This window comes from Poeciliopsis prolifica, unplaced genomic scaffold, assembly GCF_027474105.1.
Source record: "Poeciliopsis prolifica strain line A6 unplaced genomic scaffold, Auburn_PproV2 SCAFFOLD075, whole genome shotgun sequence".
NCBI classification, from domain to species: domain Eukaryota; kingdom Metazoa; phylum Chordata; class Actinopteri; order Cyprinodontiformes; family Poeciliidae; genus Poeciliopsis; species Poeciliopsis prolifica.
The window spans coordinates 476,009-498,549 of record NW_026562450.1 but is presented as its reverse complement, the minus strand read 5'-3'; the positions used below and the strand labels follow the sequence as shown (position 1 = coordinate 498,549).

At 35.0% G+C, this 22,541-nt stretch overlaps 1 protein-coding gene across 1 annotated transcript; it reads right to left on the bottom strand.

Moving 5' to 3' along the window:
- Window positions 1-45: 45 nt before the first annotated feature.
- LOC129352411 (basement membrane-specific heparan sulfate proteoglycan core protein-like) lies at window positions 46-22,265 on the bottom strand. The gene is given in 27 exon segments (XM_055021380.1): window positions 46-1,337; window positions 1,459-1,524; window positions 1,785-1,844; window positions 1,938-2,000; window positions 2,093-2,143; window positions 2,230-2,309; window positions 2,400-2,415; window positions 2,551-2,658; window positions 2,852-3,100; window positions 4,766-5,038; window positions 5,549-5,713; window positions 5,716-5,856; window positions 6,552-6,809; window positions 7,270-7,430; window positions 7,432-7,490; window positions 7,945-8,228; window positions 8,622-8,879; window positions 9,358-9,618; window positions 10,275-10,538; window positions 11,276-11,533; window positions 12,007-12,261; window positions 12,939-13,202; window positions 16,941-16,973; window positions 17,305-17,382; window positions 19,031-19,122; window positions 19,647-19,700; window positions 22,174-22,265. Coding segments are annotated over 25 exon segments (3,864 nt in total). The 5' UTR covers window positions 19,104-19,122; window positions 19,647-19,700; window positions 22,174-22,265; the 3' UTR covers window positions 46-1,251.
- Between the last annotated feature and the right edge of the window lie 276 nt (window positions 22,266-22,541).

Below are 22,541 nucleotides of genomic sequence, written 5' to 3'. Positions count from 1 at the left end.
GCATCTGTGCAGATGGTTCAGACACTTTTCTTATTAAATGATTAGAACAAACGTCAGTTATCATATTTTTATTGCATCATCGGCAAATGAAACCTTGAACAACTTCTACAGTCTTAGAAATATTTAAGATGGTTTATTCCACCACCTGCCACCAGAGGTCAGTATTTCAGAGGTCGGTATAAAAAGAAGTTTAAATTTTAGGGTTTATTTTGTCTATATCATGTAGTAATGTGACACCTTGAGAGGATTGCATTACCAGCAGTTAATAATGAAATCAACAGAAACATGAAAAGAAACAAAATTGAACAAGCCATTAATTATATTACTTTTATTCCAGCAAACAAGCAAAAAACAAAAACCACTACAGAGAGAAATCGCTAAAGTCCATGAAGATATAAAAACTAACATATTTAGAACTTACAAAAGTCAACATGCTTGCTATATATAGCTAATCCAAAACTATTTATATTTCATAATTTTAAACAAAATGAATAAATTTAGCTGCTGCTGCTAAACCAATTAACATTATTGGTTAGAGTTAATTCACAAAGTTGAGGTGCCCAGGAGCCTATAGATGCATATTCCACACATACTAAAGATTGCATGGGAAGTTCAACACTTTCCTGTCATCCAGCAGTTAAAGTGTAAACTTGATCTAGAAGCAAGTGTGCAGGTTTAAGCTTTAACTGGAATACCATAATAACAGAAGAGCAAAGATACATATCTAATAATTGTTGCTCAGTTACAAGTAGCATTAATAAAACAATCTAAATACCAGAGTCTAAAAATCATTTTGATCTTGATTGTGCCCAATTATGTCTGACATCTTATATTGATTTTATGTGTTGTATTGAAATGATCAATCTACTAGATTTACAACATGCTTGACAATAAAAATACAGCCAGAAGTTTTTGATATAAAAGTTAAATTGAGGTACAAAGTTGCTTCATGTGAAACCAAATCAAACTGTTCCAAATCAAATTTAAGAGCTAATTGCAACATCTAGAACAAAAATAAACACAAAACAATTCATAATTTGCGTTGTGCTAAAAAACGCTTAGCGAGTCTTTATAAAATGCTGCATTGCAATACCTAAACTAACGTTTAAGCACATCAGACGATTTGGATCTCAGAAAATTATTCTTTGAGTGACCAATACAGATTCTCCAGATTTCTTACGACGAATAAAAAATGTTGTTGTTGTTGTGTGCTTTGTCATAAATTGCAGGATAAACCGTCAGAGCTGCAGCCTACATGGCAGCACTGTTTTCCAGAGCTGGAGCTGATCTGATTTCAGAATAAACTGCTGCCTCTGCTGCTGCAGGACCCGACTTCCCTGTCAAGGAGGAGATTTATTTAACACGTCAAATCACAAGTTAAAACAAAAAAATGAATAAAAAAAATATTCCAACTCATTTAATTCTGTAGAATATTCGTTAAAAGAGATAAATGCTGACCTTTGACCTTAGCTTTCTTCTTGACTTTCTTCTGATGGTTGATCACAGCGTAGGTTTCAGTCGAGCCTGGAAAGAGGAAACGGGTTTCAGGAAACGTTTATGTTCCTTCCTATAGAGCTGATGGATTATAATGCAGCTGAGAGAAAAGCACTAAGATGGTATTTATGCTCTAAATATTATAGATTATTAAGACGACTTATTAGTGACACTAGCAAACTTAAGCGATACTTGGTGTCTTAAGCACCAAGTATTATTTTTAGGTTGGATCTATAATCTCTGGCTATTGTAGAGGAATAAACTTTATCGTATCGTTCATGAAGCTTTACCTGCAGCTCCTGTTTTCACCTCAGAGTAAACAGCGCCCTCTTCTGGTCCACCTCGTCTCTCTGGACAAAAACATAAAATAATCACCAACATGTAGGATGAAACCATTCTGGGTCATTTTTTCATGGTGCATATTGTGTATAAGTGGGACTGACTCTCTTTCCCACAGGATTTCATTTCCAGGAGGGAGTATGTGACTTCCGGGCGTTCATCTGCTGCTGGAATATTAGAGATTGAAAAAAAGATTATTTACTTGTCTGTAAATTACCCAATTATTTAATCCGAAACATCTCGAGATGATCTAATCTACCATTTCCGGCAGCTTCAGCCGAGCCGATCGTGTCGTAGAGATAAGCATTCTCTGCAAGGAACAAAAGGAGAGAAAAAAATGAATAATTGTAATTTATTACAAACAGTTTATGTAAGACACGTTAATAAAACTCTGACCAGGAGGAAGAGATCCATATTCATGACCTCCAGGCTGGTTTGTGGTGGAGCTCTGGCCTCTGACCTCTGAGCCCTTTGGCCTGAAGCCGAATAAATACATTACATTTATCTATATCTTGAATATACATGACGATTTATAATGGGGAGGGAAAAAAAAGATGCCTGCTTACCTGATGCAGCAAAGACCTGATAAAAATAAATGTTTTGGTTATTCAAATCGTCCTGCTGCTAGTTTGAGTGAAGAATCAATGTCAATATTAGAATAATTAAAGTGATGATTAATGAACAATCTGATCCAGTGTGATGATAAAAATGTCTCACCTCTGGACCGTCTGCAGCGCCACAACAAGATCAGGACAATAATGAGAATAATGAGAACGATTCCAACAACTGGTCCAACGATGAGCAACACAGGAAATGAAGAACTGACTGAAAAATAAAGGAACAATAAAGTAGAAATGTTTTTCATTTGCAGACTGTATGAGATTTTCTGTTTGAATAAAAGTGACTTTAGGCTAAAATACTGACAAACATCTTCAACACAAACATCCTCAGTGTTCATCTTGTTTCTAACATTTAAACAGTTTTAATAAAATGAATGAAATATTTTAATCCTCCTCACCTCTAACAGACATCCAGCTACTTGGTGACTCTTTTCCTGAATGTTTACATTTGTAGAAACCTTCATCTGACTTTGACACTGCAGAGATATTCAGCTCATCTCTGCCATCATTATTGATGAGATTATCATTATGATAGAAAAACACATTGGAGAGAAATTGTTGTTTATTTCTGCAGCTCAGAGTCACAGGATCTCCTTCAGTCACAGGATGAACAGGGCTCACCAGGATAATACCATTATAATAATCATCTGTAAAACAATCAGAGAATATTAGGTTGAATAATATTTCTTGAACTGAATATGTTTTCAATTGCAGTGACATTGTGAAATTTAGTGATCATGAAAGATTTATACTTCATATATTAAATGTTTGATTCTTCAAACAAAAATGCATTTGCAGTCACGTTTCTTCATTTCTCCTTTGTAGCCGTCATTTGTCCATTTTAGTAGACATGAAAGTAATTAACTAATATAATAATTATTTTACTGTAGATTTGGAATAAATGATTCCAACCAGAGTCTCAGTTTTAATCTGATAGAGAATCTGTGAAAGATTTAAAGATCAGAATTATGGAGACCTGAGCTCATCAAAATAAATCATCAAAACACAAGAGGAAACAAACAAAAAGCTGGTCAGTGATTAAAGCAAATGATCTGATAACTATATTGGCAAAAAGATTAGAATTTTTAAGATGTCATCTATTATCTAAATAATAACATGAATTATTATCTTACAACTTTTACATTGTTTTGTTTTGGATCAAGTAAAATATTATCAAAACTAAAAGAGGTTTTAACTGAGTTGTTATTGTTCAATGGACTCTGAAAATATTTCCTCTAATTAATGATGAAAATACCTTCATAAATTGGTCAATGGATTAGAAATGATGAACAAATGGAGTCATTTCTTCATTTTTAATCCAAATGATCATCATCTTCTGATCTCTGATCAATCAGTTTATCAGTGGGATCTTCATCCTCATCATCCTCAGGTATTTGTTCTCAGTTTGAAATGGTTCAGATATTAATTTAATTGTGCTGTCCACTTCACAGACTGTTAAATAAATTATCTGTAAAGGTTATGATAGTTGAATATGGTTGAAATCTCATTAAATCAAATTAACAGAATTTTAGAGAAATAATTTGTTGTTTCTTCAAGAAATTTAATGTTATCATTTATTTCCTTGTGTTGGAAATAAAATCAAATAAGTAATCATCCATGTAAAGCTAAAAATATATTTGCTGATTAAATAAAACCCATCAAACCATTTTTTACAAGTTTGTAAAATATAAGTCATTTTGTACAGAAAGTCAGAATTGATCTGAGAAGAATAAAATAAAGATAGTAAAAATGAATGTGGCCCATTTTTAAAGACAAATGTCAAAATGCTTCACAGTTTAACTAACTGCACAACGTACAATACAATAAAACTCAATACAATCCTAAATGAATATAATAAATGTTCACGTCCAACTAAAAGTTTCCTAGAAAAAAAATGTTAGTTAATGTGTGTTAATTTTTTTCCAAACAAAACAGAAGATGACTTTAGTTTTCTATGAGCAGCCACGCAGTTGATTGGAAATAGTTTATATCAAGAGTAACAAAATTAATATTTTAATCTGAATGTTTACTTTTAAACCCCAGGAATAATATTTGTATTTTTTTTTACCTTTATTAAATTCAAAAAACATCCTGATACCACCAAACTAACTTTAAAAGATGATCTTTTAAAATTAGTTTTAAAATTGATGAAATAGAAGATAAAAATGAATTTATTCAAAAACATTTTTTGCTAATTAATTATTTTTGTGACTTAACCTTGGACTAAACATATTATTGCAATAATAGATATTTTGGTGATTTTTAAAAGCAAAAGGAGGTAAAAGAAAAAATCATAATAAACCAAATCTTACCCTGTTCAGTGATGTTGACAGCGTTGCTAAACTCTCCAGATTTTGACTCACACCAGTAAACTCCATTATTATAATAGTACAGTTCAAAGGTGCATGTAGATCCAGTCATTGTCCCCCAGATGAAGCAGGTAAAGTATGACAGTTGTCGTGTTTCTGTAAACCTCATCACTCTCCACTCAGTAAAGTTTCCCTCACAGCTCAGAGACACAGAGTCAGATCTGAAGTGTTGAACTCTGTCAGGATTCACTGAGAGAGAAGCTGCTGGACCAGGATCTGGAAACAAGACAGGATTTCATCTGAGATCAGAAACATCTTTGAAATGTTTCACTACAAATGGCTTGTTTCTATAGGAACAAAGATTACAGCAAACATTTCTGCAAGTCGAATAAATAAATAAATAAATAAATAAACTACCATAGAGGAAATAATCATTTCGTCTTTTACAAAATCAAGTTGGTTTTATCTGTGAATGTTTAACAGCCTCTAATGATCAATGTTTTAATTCATCTCTGAACCTGATGGCTGATTTTATTTCCAGCCTCTGACTGCCTGATGACTTCTTTAGTTTCTATAATCAGTTGTGATGATTTATCAAAAATATTCACAAAATGACTTTGTATCTCATATTTCTGTCATGTTGTCATGAAACATGTACAAATGTTACACTCAGAATCCAGGATGAGTTATGATAAGTTATGTTTGTTATCCAATAATATGGATGATTCATTAGTTTATCCATCCCACCAGGGCCTTCGTTTATTGAGAGCAAATAAACAAACTGACCTGCAGACCAGATAAACTTTACTTCACTGTAATGAGTGTAAAACTTTGGTTCTCCTCTTCCTGCTCTGCACTGATATCCTGCTGTTTGAGTCGGTCCATTAATGATGATGGAGTTCTGCTCAGTCCCAGTGATGCTGTCAGGAAGCAGTTCATAGCTGTAGGAACTCTCTTTGGGTTTGGAACAGCTTTATACCAGAAGAACCTCCATCCTGCTGATTGAAGCTCCAAACCCTCACAGCTCAGAGTCACTGAGGCTCCAGGATTCGGCCATGATGGAGACACAGAGAGGACAGGCTGAGGGGGAGACGCTGGAGAGACATTTGAAAACTGGGTCAAACATTTAACCACAACCTCTCTCTCTTTTCTCTTCCTTTTATTTCCCTTGAAGAGTTAATATAGTTTATATTGAAATTGAAGTAATAACCATAATAATAATAATAACAGATGCTCCTTCTGGTTTAACCTTAACTTTAATATTTCACTTCTTTTTCCATAATATTATATTTTTACATTATTGTATTCTTAAAATGTGAACTTTATTTCATTCAACACTTTCATTTTTCTTTTATCACATAAATCAGGGACTAGAAACACTGATCAATATAATCTATTGAATCTTTATTCCTTGTATCACTGAACTCTAAGATGACTTTGATCAATGTCTCTAAGAACTTTATGAAACTCAGACATTTTCTTTGGACTTTGGCTTTTTTCATATATAAAAATCTCATTCAAAGATGTTCAGAACATTTTAATCTCTTGTAATAAAACATAAAGAAATTAAAGGTTGGCCTAAAGCTGTAACACATCTAACAATAATTTTCAGCTTCATGCAAATATTTAATAGGGAATAAACATGAAAAACTATCAGACCTCTGAAATATCTAGAAAGGTCTGACTGATTATAGAAAAAATAGAAATACTTATAGTCTTAGATTGTGTGCTATAGGATGAGCTGCATTTTGTTATTTTATACTTTGTCAGTAATAAATAATCCACTTACATACAGTTATTTTAATAACATTACTCCATGATGTCAAGGAAAACCCTCCTCTGATTCCTCTGCAGCTGTATTCTCCACTGTCAGTAGCTGTGATCCTCATATATTCACTGGATGTTGGAGAGTTTCTATTGGTTGGTCTCCATTCATACGTCCAATCATACTCAGTTCCTCCCTGGATCTCACATCTCACAGTGATTTCCTCTCCTCTGTAGATCTGAGACCAGTTGGGTTGCAGAATCAAACTGGGTTTATTGGGAGCTAAAGAAATAAATATCTGGTTAGACGTTTACCACAACAGATTGGAGTAAAATTGAAGTGTTAATTTAACACTCTCCCTGAGAGAAGCTACTTTCTAAAATCACTTAAAAAGTATCAACGTTTCTTCCAAACTGTCCAGAAGCTCCTTTAAGATTTTATTTAGTTTTAATTAATAAGAACCTTTCAAAATAAAATCACATCAATTTAACTGGTAGCAAAGCAGAAAGAAATTAAGAGTTTTAAACATTTGCACAACAAACATATTCATCAATAAAATGTTATGTTTTTAATAATAATTGCATTTTCATCAAATAGAGGCAAATTCAGATGATTTGGACAAATTTGTTTTTACTTAAAAAACTAAATGTGTTAAACAGCAGCTGCTGCTTTTATGTTAAACTGTTTAATAAATTTTATTGTTGCTTGATTGATTAATGTAAATCATAAGTTAATGACTTACAGATAGTTAATGTGATGACATCACTCCACTGTGTTAAGAGATTGTCACTTTTTCCTCTGCAGCTGTAATCTCCACTCTCAGCTGTGATGATCCTGGATGTTGGATTATAATCCAAGTTGTTTTTTCTCCATTCATACGTCCACTCAGGTCCTTTCTGCATAAAACTCCAGATGGATTTTATCTTCTGTCAGAGACGAGCTGGGATTCAGGATCACAGTCGGCTAGAACCTGTTCACATACAGAAACATCAAGTTAAGAGATTAAAAGAAACAAAATGAACCTGAACATATAAAATGATATGAAGAAGCAGAAATTTACTCTGTGAAAGTTTCAATATATTTATGATAAAGTGAATCATTTGTTAAACTGTAAATCAGAAACTTGACTGGAAATGTGAATAGTTTCATACACACAAACCAAACTGAAGACATATTTAGCATAAAAATAGAAAAAAGTTTTTTAGTTTGATGAATATATTTTCATTATAAATATCTGAGATCAGATTAAATTCTTTATAACATCTGATGACTTTGGTGGTTTCAGTTGAAATAAAGTCAAATCTTGAAACTGAAAATATTTTTCTGTCACTTTATTATTATATTTTAATAATTACATTTTTTGAATAAGTAGGAAACACATTTGAGTTTTAAGATCAAGGGTTGTCATGGTGATGACCTGATAACTAAACTCACCAGTTTTCTGAATGGTGACCTCTTCACTGGTTTTTGAGTGAAAAGATGAGTCTCTTCTTCTTCCTCTGCAGACGTACTTCCCTCCCTCTGAGACTCTGATGGTTCCACCTGGTTCTGTGTTTCCAGAGGATGCAGGATAATGTCGTCTATTTCTGAGCCAGTCAAACTCCCAGTCAGTGGATCCGTCCACAGAGCAGCTCAGTGTAACACTGCCCCCTGCTGGTATGATGCTGTTCTCTGCTGTCAGGGTGGCTCTGGGTTCATGAGCTGTTCAGTTTGAAAATCAGAACAATATTTTAAAATATTAGAATATGAATTATTAATTATTTGTTATAATAAAAATATATGCACCAGAATTGAACATTTACTTTTTCAAACTGAGAAATATGAATTCTGCAGGAGCCTAACAAACTAGATTCACCATCATGTTTGTTATCAACGAGAGGAAATTTAATTGTTGCATTAATCATTTTGGTGAAATTACACATCCATTAAGCACAGAAAAATAGTTTTCTTCTTTATAAAACTTTTATAAAAGTCACAGTTTAGCCTGCAGTCAATTCTTTCAATGAAATGGAGATATTATTGATTTCTGTTCACTTTTTGGTGATCATGGAACTAAAGACACTTTCAGGATGAATGGAGGTCAGTCTGACTCACATGACACTGTCAGTCTGAAGGCTTCACTCCATCCTGTGAACTCGTAGCCTCTTCTACCCATACACCTGTAATCTCCACTGTCAGACTCAGTAGCTGTGATGCTCATATATTCACTGGATGATGGAGAGTTTCCATTGGTTGATCTCCATTCATACGTCCAATCAGTTCCTCCCTGGATCTCACATCTCAGAGTGATTCTCTCATCTCTGTAGATCTGAGACCAGTTTGGTTGTGAAGTGACTGAAACTCTGTTGGAAACTACAGCAAGAAACATGATTAGAAGAACAAAAAGTCTGAAAACCAAACAATTAATTAGACAGTGTAACACCTGAAATAATAATGTCAATCTAAGAATTTTTCCTCTGATGTGTCATTTAACATATCAAATATTTTATTAAACTGCATCAATAAAATGTCATTAAAATGTCTTGGAAGAATCTAAATCTCAATGTTCATCACAACATCTCACGAAAACATTAGTAAATGTAAAGATTTAGAGTTAATTTGCTTTTTTCCTCATATTTCAGCAAAAAACCTCAACAGAATGATTCAATTCAGCTGAATGAATATTAATAATTGAAAAAATTATGAGTATTAACTCATATTTATATTTAAAATAAGATATTATCTCTCTAAATGTGACAGAATAACAAACGTCTTTTAGTGATCATTTCAAAATGGATTATTTATCAGAAAGTATACAATGTTTTCTTTCAAGACAAATTTATAAACTCACCTGTTTTATTAATGGTGGTTTCATTACTTATAGATGTCATAAAGTTTGTCCCAGGTTTATATCCTCTGCAGGTGTAAATTCCTCCTTCTGTGATTCTGAAAACTCCATCAGATGTAGAAGAAACTCTGGTCTGATCGGTGAATGAAGATCCTCTTAAGAGCTCAAATGTTAAACCAGCAGGTTTGTCCACAGAACAGGTTAATGTCACACTGCCCCCTGGTGGTATGGTAGTTTTGTCTGCTTTCAAAGTTGCCTTTATATCTGCAATAATATTAATCAGAATGAATAAGGTTTGGAGCAATTTGAAACAACATGAATAATTTCTCATCAGACTAAAACTGAGACATTAACATGTCAGACAGAATCAGCACAACAGACTTACACTCCACATGCAGTCATGTTCTAATGATGCTTTAAACAGCATTGAATCATGTGAAACCGTGAGGTCAGGAGAGATTCAGATAAAATACACATTTCTTACAAACATTCCCCAAAAACACAACTAATAAAATGGCCTGAAAAGTAAACAGAACCTAAAATAATTGTTTTTGATTAAACCAGTTCTATTGACCCAATACTCACTTTCTGAAGAAAGGTTGTAGGACAAAATAATTTAACTTCAATTCAATTTTAAAATGTCTTATTGATCCCAAAGGGAAATTAAATCTTGTTGTATTTGATGAACATATTTTACATCAGGATGTTCTTTCTAAATATCTGAGATCAGATTAAATCATTTATAACATCTGATGACTTTGGTGGTTTCAGTTGAAATAAAGTCAAATCTTGAAACTGAAAATATTTTTCCGTCACTTTATTATTATATTTTAATAATTACATTTTCTGAATAAGTAGGAAACACATTTGAGTTTAAAGATCAAGTGTTGTCATGGTGATGACCTGATAACTAAACTCACCAGCTTTCTGAATGGTGACCTCTTCACTGTCTGAGTAAAAAGATGAGTCTCTTCTTCTTCCTCTGCAGCTGTACTTCCCTCCCTCTGAGACTCTGATGGTTCCACCTGGTTTTGTGTTTCCAGAGGATTCAGGATAATGTCGTCCATTTCTGAACCAGTCAAACTCCCAGTCAGTGGATCCGTCCACAGAGCAGCTCAGTGTAACACTGCCCCCTGCTGGTATGATGCTGTTCTCTGCTGTCAGGGTGGCTCTGGGTTCATGAGCTGTTCAGTTTGAAAATCATAATAATATTTTAAAATATTAAAACATGAATTATTAATTATTTCCAAAAGCATTTTGTTTTAATAAAAATATATGCACCAAAATTGAACATCTATTTTTTCAAACTGAGAAATATGACAAACTAGATTCTCCATCATGTTTGTTATCAACGAGAGGAAATTTAATTGTTGCATTTTGGTGAAATTCCACATCTGACCTGACAATTCAAACTCAAGTCTAGTTTGATTAATTCAGCAACAACATACACTGATTGATTGAACCTTATTTAACACAGTTTATACAAAGTCTGAGTCTAAAGTCTAATGTCGCCAAGATGATCTTTACTGATATGAAGCCATCAATCAATCAATGAATTGTGAGAACCAAGTTTGGACAAACAAACCTCCATATTTAATTGATCAACAGCTACAAGGCAGAACATTAAAGATGTTACATTTGTAAATATTTTCATAAAATATTTTACTACAAAACATTTTGCATCTAAGTCACTAATCCCTTAATCTCTCTCTGAAATAATCCAGTTCCTCTTTAAGCTTCCTGTTTAGGATCCCTTAAGCACAGAAAATAGTTTTTCTTCTTTATAAAACTTTTATAAAAGTCAGTTTAGCCTGCAGTCAGTTCTTTATGTGAAAAGGAGATATTATTGATTTCTGTTCACTTTATGGAGATCAGGGAACTAAAGACACTTTCAGGATGAATGGAGGTCAGTCTGACTCACATGACACTGTCAGTCTGAAGGCTTCACTCCATCCTGTGAACTCGTAGCCTCTTCTACCCATACAGCTGTAATCTCCACTGTCAGACTCAGTAGCTGTGATGCTCATATATTCACTGGATGATGGAGAGTTTCCATTGGTTGGTCTCCATTCATACGTCCAATCAGTTCCTCCCTGGATCTCACATCTCAGAGTGATTCTCTCATCTCTGTAGATCTGAGACCAGTTTGGTTGTGAAGTGACTGAAACTCTGTTGGAAACTACAGCAAGAAACATGATTAGAAGAACAAACAGTCTGAAAACTAAACAATTAATTAGACAGTGTAACACCTGAAATAATAATGTAAATCTAAGAATTTTTCCTCTGATGTGTCATTTAAGGTATATATTTTATTAAACTGCATCAATAAAATGTCATTAAAATGTCTTGGAAGAATCTAAATCTCAATGTTCATCACAACATCTCACGAAAACATTAGTAAATGTAAAGATTTAGAGTTAATTTGCTTTTTTCTCACATTTCAGCAAAAATTTCAACAGAATGATTCAATTCAGCTGAATGAATATTAATAATTTAACAAATTATGAATCTTGACTCATATTTACATTTAAAATAAGATATTATCTCTCTATATGTGACAGAGTGACTAATGTCTTTTAGTGATCATTTTAAAATGGATTATTCATCAGAAAGTATACAATGTTTTCTTCCAAGACAAATTTATAAAGTCACCTGTTTTATTAATGGTGACTTCATTACTTATAGATGTCACAAAGTTTGTCATTTCTCCTCTGCAGGTGTAAATTCCTCCTTCTGTGATTCTGAAAACTCCATCTGATGTAGGAGAAACTCTGGTCTGATCGGTGAATGAAGGTTCTCTTAAGAGCTCAAATGTTAAATCAGCAGGTTTGTCCACAGAACAGGTTAATGTCACACTGCCCCCTGGTGGTATGGTAGTTTTGTCTGCTTTCAAAGTTGCCTTTATTTCTGCAAGAATATTAATCAGAATGAATAAGGTTGGGAGCAATTTGAAACAACATGAATAATTTCTCATCAGACTAAAACATAGACATTAACATGTCAGACAGAATCAGCACAACAGACTTACACTCCACATGCAGTCATGTTCTAATGATGCTTTAAGCTGCACTGAATCATGTGAAACCGTGAGGTCAGGAGAGATTCAGATAAAATACACATTTCTAACAAGAAATTTCCATAAACACAAGTAATAAAATGAGCTGAAAAGTAAACAGAACCTAAAATAATTGTTTTTGATTAAACCAGGTCTATTGACCCAATACTCACTTTCTGCAGAAAGGTTTCTATATTGTGGGACAAAATATTTCAACTTCAATTCAATTTAAAAATGTCTTATTGATCCCAAAGGAAAATTAATCTTGTTGTATTTGATGAATATATTTTACATCAGGATGTTCATTCTAAATATCTGAGATCAGATTAAATTATTTATAACATCTGATGACTTTGGTGGTTTCAGTGGAAATAAAGTCAAATCTTGAAACTGTAAATATTTCTCTGTCCTGCTGATTCATCACTTTATTATTATATTTTAATAATTACATTTTCTGAATAAGTAGGAAACAAATTTGAGTTTCAATGATCAAGTGTTGTCATGATGATGACCTGATAACTAAACTCACCAGCTTTCTGAATGGTGACCGCTTCACTGTCTGAGTAAAAAGATGAGTCTCTTCTTCTTCCTCTGCATCTGTACTTCCCTCCCTCTGAGACTCTGATGGTTCCACCTGGTTCTGTGTTTCCAGAGGATTCAGGATAATGTTGTCTATTTCTGAACCATTCAAACTCCCAGTCAGTGGATCCGTCCACAGAGCAGCTCAGTGTAACACTGCCCCCTGCTGGTATGATGCTGTTCTCTGCTGTCAGGGTGGCTCTGGGTTCATCAGCTGTTCAGTTTGAAAATCAGAACAATATTTTAAAATATTTGAATATGAATTATTAATTATTTCCAAAAGCATTTTGTTATAATAAAAATATATGCACCAAAATTGAACATTTATTTTTTCAAACTGAGAAATATGAATTCTGCAACAGCCTAACAAACTAGATTCTCCATCATGTTTATTATGAACGAGAGGAAATTTAATTGTTGCATTTTGGTGAAATTCCACATCTGACCTGACAATTCAAACTCAAGTCCAGTTTGATTAATTCAGCAACAACATACACTGATTGGTTGAACCTTATTTAACACAGTTTATACAAAGTCTGAGTCTAAAGTCTAATGTAGCCAAGATGATCTTTACTAATATGAAGCCATCAATCAATCAATGAATTGTGAGAACCAAGTTTGGACAAACAAACCTCCATATTTAATTGATCAACAGCTACAAGGCAGAACATTAAAGATGTTGTTACATTAAATCTGTCTAAACCAAATGGATCAAACTTTATATTTTTCAATTATGTGATTCTGATTTCTCAGCTGGTTGGCTAAATCTTTTGTCCTGCTGACACAGCAGATGAAGCTTTGGCGTAAATTCAAGCTTGGAGACAGAACACAGCTGATCCCCATCACTCACGACACGCCGCAGCCAACCAGGATCGGTGCCTCGCGCCGCACAACCCAATCATCGTTAAGCCGGTCTCTTTAAGGAGCCTAGCCACCAGGTGTCTGCCTGCTCGTCAGCCGTGCTTCATCCCGCCTCCTCCCCATCTCCACCTTCAGCCCGACGAACATCCTCCAGGCCCACTCTTCGTTCCTCCTCCAAGGCTCCGCTCCATCACCAGGATTCGGACCGGGGGCAAAGACTAGTGAGCTTCACCAGACTCATCATCTACCCTCGGCGATCCTCAGCTCACTAGTCTTCTACCGGGTTCGAGCGCCAAAGAATTTGTTCATTAAAATCTTCTAACTGCTTCTTTTCTCTGTGTGAGACGATACAGTTTGAAATGAGATATCATGTGTCTTTAATGTAGCAAATATTAAAGACGCAAAACCTGTTTTGGGTCTGGTTGGTGAGTAGAGGACCATCGATGTTTTTGGATTTTGTCAAATGTGGCTTAAAGCTGAGATGCTGATGTTTTGATATATAATATATATATCTATATATTCTCTCTGGTAATAAATCGATAGTTTGGTTTCTGTCAGTTCTAGAAACAAGAGAGAATAAAGCAAATTTCTCTTTAAAATGACCCATCATTTAATTTTACTTAATAGGAGCCATGATTTAAAATGTTACAAACTTTGATTCCTATATACTTTATGAAATATTTCATCTTATTTGATGACTGCTCTGAATATCACCACATTCTACGAACAAATGATGCAATTTGTCCCGGAGACAAATTTAGAAAAACGGACAGCACAGCAACAGTTCATGTAAAGGTGATAATGGTTAAACTAGCATAACTAACCTACTCTCAACTTTGTATAAAGCTTTTACTGGCCTATGAAATGTCTTCCCTTTGGATCTTATTATCTTGCTATCGTAGTTTTGACAATATCAAAACTTTGCGTCCCCTTCTCCAGGCACATGCAGACGGGGGGCTAGAGGGGGCTTGGGCCCCTGGCCCTTTTATCCTTAATGTCCCAAGTGCCCTTAATTAGCTTTTTCCTTTTTTTAAAATCTGAATGTCAGAAGGTCTGCTTGTGCCCCTCAGCAATAATATTTAGCTAAATATAATAATTTAACAAAATAAACTAGTCTATCTGCCCTCAGTCTAATCATGACTCTCAGTTTCTGCCTCCATGTTGTTCAGACTGCAGGTCCATGGTGAGGAGGAGGGGGGAGGATTTGTTTCCTATAACTATCAAACTATGGACAAGAATATTTTTATAAACTGGATTGTGAATAAAAACATACATCTGATTTTGACATTAGAAAAACTGAATCTTTTTATATTTTAATAATTTTCCTCACGATAGCGGGAAAAAACCCACCTCACCCCTAAATACAGAAAAGCTTCGACTGCAGAGAAACTTCTGACTTTTACTTCATCATTCTGCTAAAAGCCTGGTTCTACAGGCCGTCTGGGTCGGTCCCACCTACACATGGAAAGAATGTCTGTATTTACATCAGAGATCCTGATATAAGACACGGTACTGCGACTGTCAACGCGAGTCGCGACACAGCTCAAAGCCCCACCTGGTACCACCTGGTACTACCACCTGGTGGTACCACCTGGTCTCTGTTCACTCTGTTTCTCCTTAACGTTTCTACCAGGTGGGTTAAAGTCGCTGCTGACGGGATCTGGGCTGCAGGTGAGCAGCTGTAAATATAACTTATTCCAGAACCTCAAGTGTTAAAGGAAGATTTGGTCCAGAGCTTTTAGAGTCACACAATAAACATCAGAGAAAATACTGGACCAATAATCAGATTCGCAGCATAAAGCCAAACATGCCACAATGAAATGAATCAAAATGTCCCCAAAGCATCTGTGGACTGACATGGAGGCCTCAGGGGGATTCAGGTGATTTCAGGTAGATCCCAGAGAGGCGCATCGCAGCGGCTGTTCCTGCAGGGCCGGCCCAAGGTAATCTGGGGCCTTAGACAGAATCCCCCACTAAGAAACTCTTCCTACTAAGAACCTCAGCGTCACTAACATGATTAAATATTGATAAGGTGAATCTGTGAGAGGGAGACCAGGATTATTGGCCCAGTTTAACATCAATCACTGATTATTGGTTATTTGCTGTGATGTATTTGTAAACAAACCCAACTCAAACACAAAGATTATATCATATTGTAGCCATGGTAACACAACAATCAAACTATCAAGATGGCTCTTTAAATTTTATAAGGTAAACTTCCAAATTAAATCCTAAATGTAATTTTTTTCTCAGCTGAATGCAATAAATAAAATGTAATAACATTCTCTATAAATGATGCTACAGATGTGTTACAATTAAACCATTTTTAGGGGCCCCTGAATGGCCCCGACCAGCAGATTTAAAACATTTCATTTCCTAACAAAGACACTAAAATCATAACTTAGTGGAAACCAACAGGACTTTTACAGCCTTCAGTACTTCTCTGATAAAGTACATGTACAATTGACTACAACTAATACGACCGCCATTTTAACACTTATGTCCACTTCCGTTCCTTCACATGCAAACACACACACACACACACACACACACACACACACACACACACACACACACACACACACACACCCCCCACACACACACACACACACACACACACACACACACACACACACACACACACACCCACACACATAAAAATGTGCTAAGTTGCCATAGTGATGCTCTGTGAGATGCATGTTCCCTTTATTTTGTCGTTGAAATTATAACTTGACTCTCCAGGACAGTCTTGAGAGTCGGCAAATAGACACAAAGAGGAACAAGTTGTTCGGTGCAGCAATAGGTTCCAAATTAGTTTTCTTTTTGTTCAGCTTCCTCTCATCTACTGTACATCATAACATGTCAATATAATATATTCCAGTAATACAAGAGCAAATGGTCCTTCTGACATTTGGTTTAGACAGAAGTTATTTATTCTCCAAAAACAAGAATTTTGATACTTAAGTGCCGATTACAAGTGTTTGTTCCTAAACTTCGAAAATTAGGCTCAATTTCTGCAAAGAACAAAGGTAAATGCAATGGAAATACACATATTTCTTCCTTTATGTTAACAACAAAACAAGTTACTCACCATCAGCACGTCCATGAAGCAGAGGACTGAGCACTGCAATAAAGATCAAGGTTTAGACATTATTTTTAAGAATAAAAATCACAATGTTATTTGATTCATTTTAGATGAAGATTGAAATAAAATGGCTGTTTAAAAACAATAAATAAAGACATAAGTATCACATTATGTCCAATAATTCACATAGTGTTCATTTGTCAAAACAGAGACAAAAGCTGCTTGAATTGCAATGCTGATTACAAAAAGAGGAAAAAGACTTGAGCATTCTCTTTTCAACATTGTCAGATCTTAACAGACACATGGCTACATGTTATCATGAAGAAACATTTTCTTTAACCTCTGAGCAGAAAGTCAGTGATGAACTTACAGAAAAAGCTCAGCATGCAGAGCGGAGCGGGTTTCATCCTGGCATCCAGAACGGCTGCACAGCTCGACTGAAAGGCTTCTACTTGGTTTGAATTGTGTTCACATAAAAGGAGAAGTTAAGTCTAAAACACATATGACATCAATACGTGTCATGCTTCTAATTCTTACAATCCCCTGTCTCTATTTCCTTCCCTTTTACACCAACTTCACACCACAGCAGCCATTGAGACTGCAGCACTTGATGGTGGTTTGTATTTCCTGTCCGTTGCAGAGATATTTTAACTTTAACACAATGTTTTTTGCAGGTTCACACGGAAACATCCAAATAAACAGAAAACACTACATTTGAATGCATGTGTCTAAACAGAGTTGCAATATAATGGTTTGCAAAAACCAGTTTGCTCATTCTCATTTTTAATCATTCTCCTGTTTTGATGTGTGAACTTTACACAAGAAAAGGAAAAAAGCTAAAACGGTAACTTTGACCTTCTGATACTGACTGAGGAGTCAGTATCAGACGTCCGATCTGGTTTTACCCACTGACCTGTTATAGGCTGCAGGTCACCACCACCGGAACAGACTCATTACTAAAACCAACATTTGTTCAAGGAACAAAGAGCAGCAGCAAACTGAAGAGATTGCTGTACAGATAACATGCATGCTTTTGGATTTTTGAGGAAGTTTGTGAGACACTACAGCATACAGAAACACTCCTGGGTGAGACTTAAATTCAGGCCCCTTTTGCTTCCCAGAAACATTTCTAAGAACGATAGAAGAACATGCATCTCAAAGAGCATCACCATGGGAACTTATCAGCATATTTCTTAATACATTTTGTGTGTGTGGGTTTGCATGTGCAGGAACAGAAGTGGGCGTAAGTGTTAAAAAGGCGGTCATATAGGACATTCAGTTGTACATGTTTCCCATAATAAGGCCTGTGAATGAAGGATGGCTGATCTGGTGGATAACATGTAGAACATGTGTTAAAACGCCATTGGAGCTTTAAGACATGAGGTGCAAATAATTAGGGGTTGAATGTCTTTAGGTGTAGATCTTGGGTCAAAAAATAAAGAGCATGAAATATGTCTCACTGATGTTACAGATTAAAAAAAGTAGCATGCAGCACTCTGTGGTTAATGTATCATCTAAAGGTAAATAAACATTTTATTAAATATATTGATATCTATTAGTGCTAAAGCTTAGTGTTGGTCAGTGTGGAGCTGATGAGGCCTGATTAGTCTGGACAGTCAGATGTTCACAATTTTGGTTGTTTAATACCTGATTCACTAGTTATCGAGGTGAGATCTATGGTTGCTTTAGTGCTCATTTTATCGATTATATTCACAAATGTTAAAGAGTCAAAAACAAATGTAGATGACACAATGACCCACGTTCAGCCAAGGAAAGATTATTCACCATCAGTAGCATTTTTAATGGGCCACATTTTTTCTCCCTAAAAATATATGTTGAAAACAGAAATAAAAAAATTCCCACTATAAGTATATAAAAGTATCACATGATAATAAAGCAAATGCTGTTTACAGAACCCTCTATAGTGGACAGTTAGAATGAAGTAGTTTGTTTTAGCTCGTAAATCCAAACTGCAGTTCATACCATTGACCACAAGATGGTGCAAAAGAGGACTGTGTTGAAAAGCTTTGATTAATAAACATTATTTTAAAACCACGAAGCTTCATTTTACCATCACTGTTGACGTCATCCTTCACCTTGGTTAGTATTTGTCAACAGTCTGACAGTTCTTCCACTTGTTTCCATGGCAACCTTCTCTGTCCACTGCATGTCCACACTGGTCTTGTTCCTGTTAATGTTTTAGAGATAATCTGGTCATGTCTTCAGCGTCCATCTTTAGTTTTAGAACAGTTCATCCAAATTTCAGAATCTAAATGTTGTAGTTTTGTTATTGATGCCAACGTGTGTCAAAGAGCAAATTAACAAATTATTGCAAGTTCATGTCCCACATACTCTCCTGTACTAAAGCTCCACGCAGAGAATTGAACTGGTTGAACTGCTTTTAATAAAATAAACAGACATTTCTAATGTAGTTGGTGTCTTTATTTTTAGGTTTTTCCTGCTGAGGCCATTATAACATGATGTAAAACTCAAAAAAGTCAATTTTACATAACACTGTCCCTTCATGCGATGTCCTGCTTGAGAACAGGTGTGGCAGTTTTCAGCTCTCGGTGAGGCTAAAGACAAATCAACTCAGGTCTGAGTTATGTCATGTTTTCTTTTCCCAAATCGGTTTGTTGTTATCAAACAGTTCAGTCCGAGAAACATGCAAAATAAAAGTAAATAGGGAAGGGAGCGAACACTTTTTCACACCTCTGTTCCTCCGTCGTGGTTCACCTGCCGTCCACTCTCCACCACTGTTCAATCCTGGAAACAACACAGAAAACGCAATCAGGCCAGACTTGGTGGGGACATGTCCACATCAGTCCTTCAGGAAGTTACGGCCATGCTTTAGGGTGTCTTAAGTTTTATTTTTATGACTGTTTCCTTTCATCAGTGGCTGCATTTACAAATGATTGGAAGAACAGAAAGGTTACAGTTTAAAATTACTTGATATGACTAAAACTGGTAGCTTCCAGAAATTAACTGAAAACACATGGACCTTTGTAATTCAAACTATTCTTTGCTGCCAGTGGGAAATAGAAATCAAAACACATTTACTGTCCCATTACCACAACACGGAAGTGACGTTCTGAGCAGTAAAAGTTCCTTTATCTGTAGTAGAAAGATATTGTTGGAAGTAAAATTGAGTTTTTGATGTGGTTGGAGCAAACTTATAGTCAGACATACTCCACATGTTCTGACAGATTTCTTTAATTTAAGTTACTTTACAATAAATGTTCCTTACAATGCTGATTACTTCTGTTGAAATACAATTTTAAATTAGCACAATCGTACACAGGCTAACCTTTATGTTAAGACAAACTTAGATAAAGATCCAGGCTGGGGCAGCTGGTGATTCTCTGAAACATACATAAATTTCTAACCAGAAGACAAGTCTTATACTCCTTAAGAAGGGTTTCCAGACAGGGAGCATATTGGCTATCAGGATAATAAATTCTTTACTCAGAGTTCAGGCAAACATTAAAAACTATAGAAGTCCGTTACAAAATATAATCAAACGTATTAATATATTTATTTAGGGCGGTAAACAGCATGTTTTGAATTAGTTAGTTTTAGATCCAAACTTATAGTAAGTTTTTAGCATTAGATTTTGTTTCAGTAAAACACAAACACGTTCTAGTTCAATCACTGAGGCAGAGAACGCTCCAGCTGCACGCTATAAATCATGGCCTGGGCAAGAGCCTGGTACGAGAAAATCTGGGTGTTTTTAGCAGGCCCCAGAGGTAATAAAATTAACATTAAGACAGCCCCCACAAAGGGAAAAACACACCTCCTAATGCATATATTTAAATTTAGAGAAAAGCACAGTCTTATAAGTTTTCATTTGCAACAGAGAATTCAAATTGCTTTCTGCCCGAGTCCGCAATTCCCGGAAGATGCATTTTCTGTGCTTACTTTCTTTCTTTTAAATGGTGCAATTATTTCTGTTTTGTCACGTCTTGGACTTTTTGATAATCTGGGTGAGATGCTTATTGTAACATTCTTTATGCATTTGAATTCTCTAGATAAAACTCTAGATATCTGAAGTCTGATGTCGTATGATTGCTCTTTCTCCCTGCGCATATTGAGGCTCAAGAATCCGGGATCAGAGGAATGAATCAACGAGATAAATAAAGTTATTCCTCTTTAATTCTTAACACTTCACAACACTACATGGACATATTGAACCTAAAGTGACCTTAGGGTGTCTTAAGTTTACGTTTTATGAATAGTTTTTGCCATCAGTGTCTACATTTTATAAATAATGTTAGAAAAGAAAGGCAGCAGTTACACATAATGTGTAGAATTAGTTTTTATTACATTTCACAGATCTAATACAAAATATATGTAAAAGACAGTTTTTTAAAGCAAAAGGAGGCATTTCTGATATTTGGAATATATTTTTTATTGACAGGATTGTAATAAAAGCATACAAAGATTTGGGATTACACAAGATAACAGCTTTCATCTGATGCGGTTTGCTGGAGAACAGCGCTGAGGAAAGCCTCAATGAGGCTGTAAGCAAAATTAGTTTCTGCTAACAAAGTGGATTGTTCCAATCAACAGTCAAATGATTAGATCATTTGCACACCTGATATGAATTTATTACATCTCTGACTGTGCTTTGTCAATTGTATCCTATAGGCTAGTGGTAGTAAAAGCAACAAAACAGGTAGTGTGCACTGGACTTAAGATGGAACACAGATATTCATGAAATACTAATTACTCCAACAGCTAAACATTAAATTTATACTAGGTGACTTTTTCTCGTCTGAGGATGTGGACCGGTGCTGGGTCGGTTCTGTACCTTCAAATAATGTTAACAGGTCCTGGAGAAGTTTCACAAAACTTATAAGTGTTTGTAAAAATCATGTTTGTTTTAGCTACATAAATGACCACATATTGTCAACTACAGCTAAGATTAGCTTATTGACAGATCAATGCAGTATCATGTAGCCTGATGGAAACGCATTTTGCAGGACAAAGTCAAACATTGAGAAGTTTTAATAATTGTCAGCAAATGTGAAACACATGTTTATAAGCCAGAAAAAAACAAACAAATCTTTAAAATATGAGGCCAACGACGACAATAAACTCATTTAAAGCTAAAGCTCAGTTTCTCATACAAAGATGCTAGCATAAATGTTTGGCTGTTGAATATTCTTTTAAGATTTAAGATAATTTTCCACAAATATTTTTGATAAACCTTACATTACCAAGACACATGGAAACATACCTTTATCTCGACGTTTTTCTATTCTTCCTCTTTCCTCTATTTGTCCATGAAAGCTAAGTCCTTTACAGAGCTATTGTTTTGCTAACTTCTTCTTCTTCTTTAGGTTTTAACGGCAGCTTGCATCCATTTTTGTTGCACTACTGCCATCTATTGGATCTTAATTATCTCTCAAATTCTCAAAATAATCCCACTGTTTTTTAAAAACAAAAAATTGTCATCCTCCCCTCCTTACTATTTAACTGATCAACCACTTTTTCAAACTTCAATTCCCCAGTACAGCCTAATTCCAATATTAATAATTTTCTTTCATTTTCATATTTTCTACAACTAATAAAAACATGTTTCATTGTTTCTACAGAATCACACCA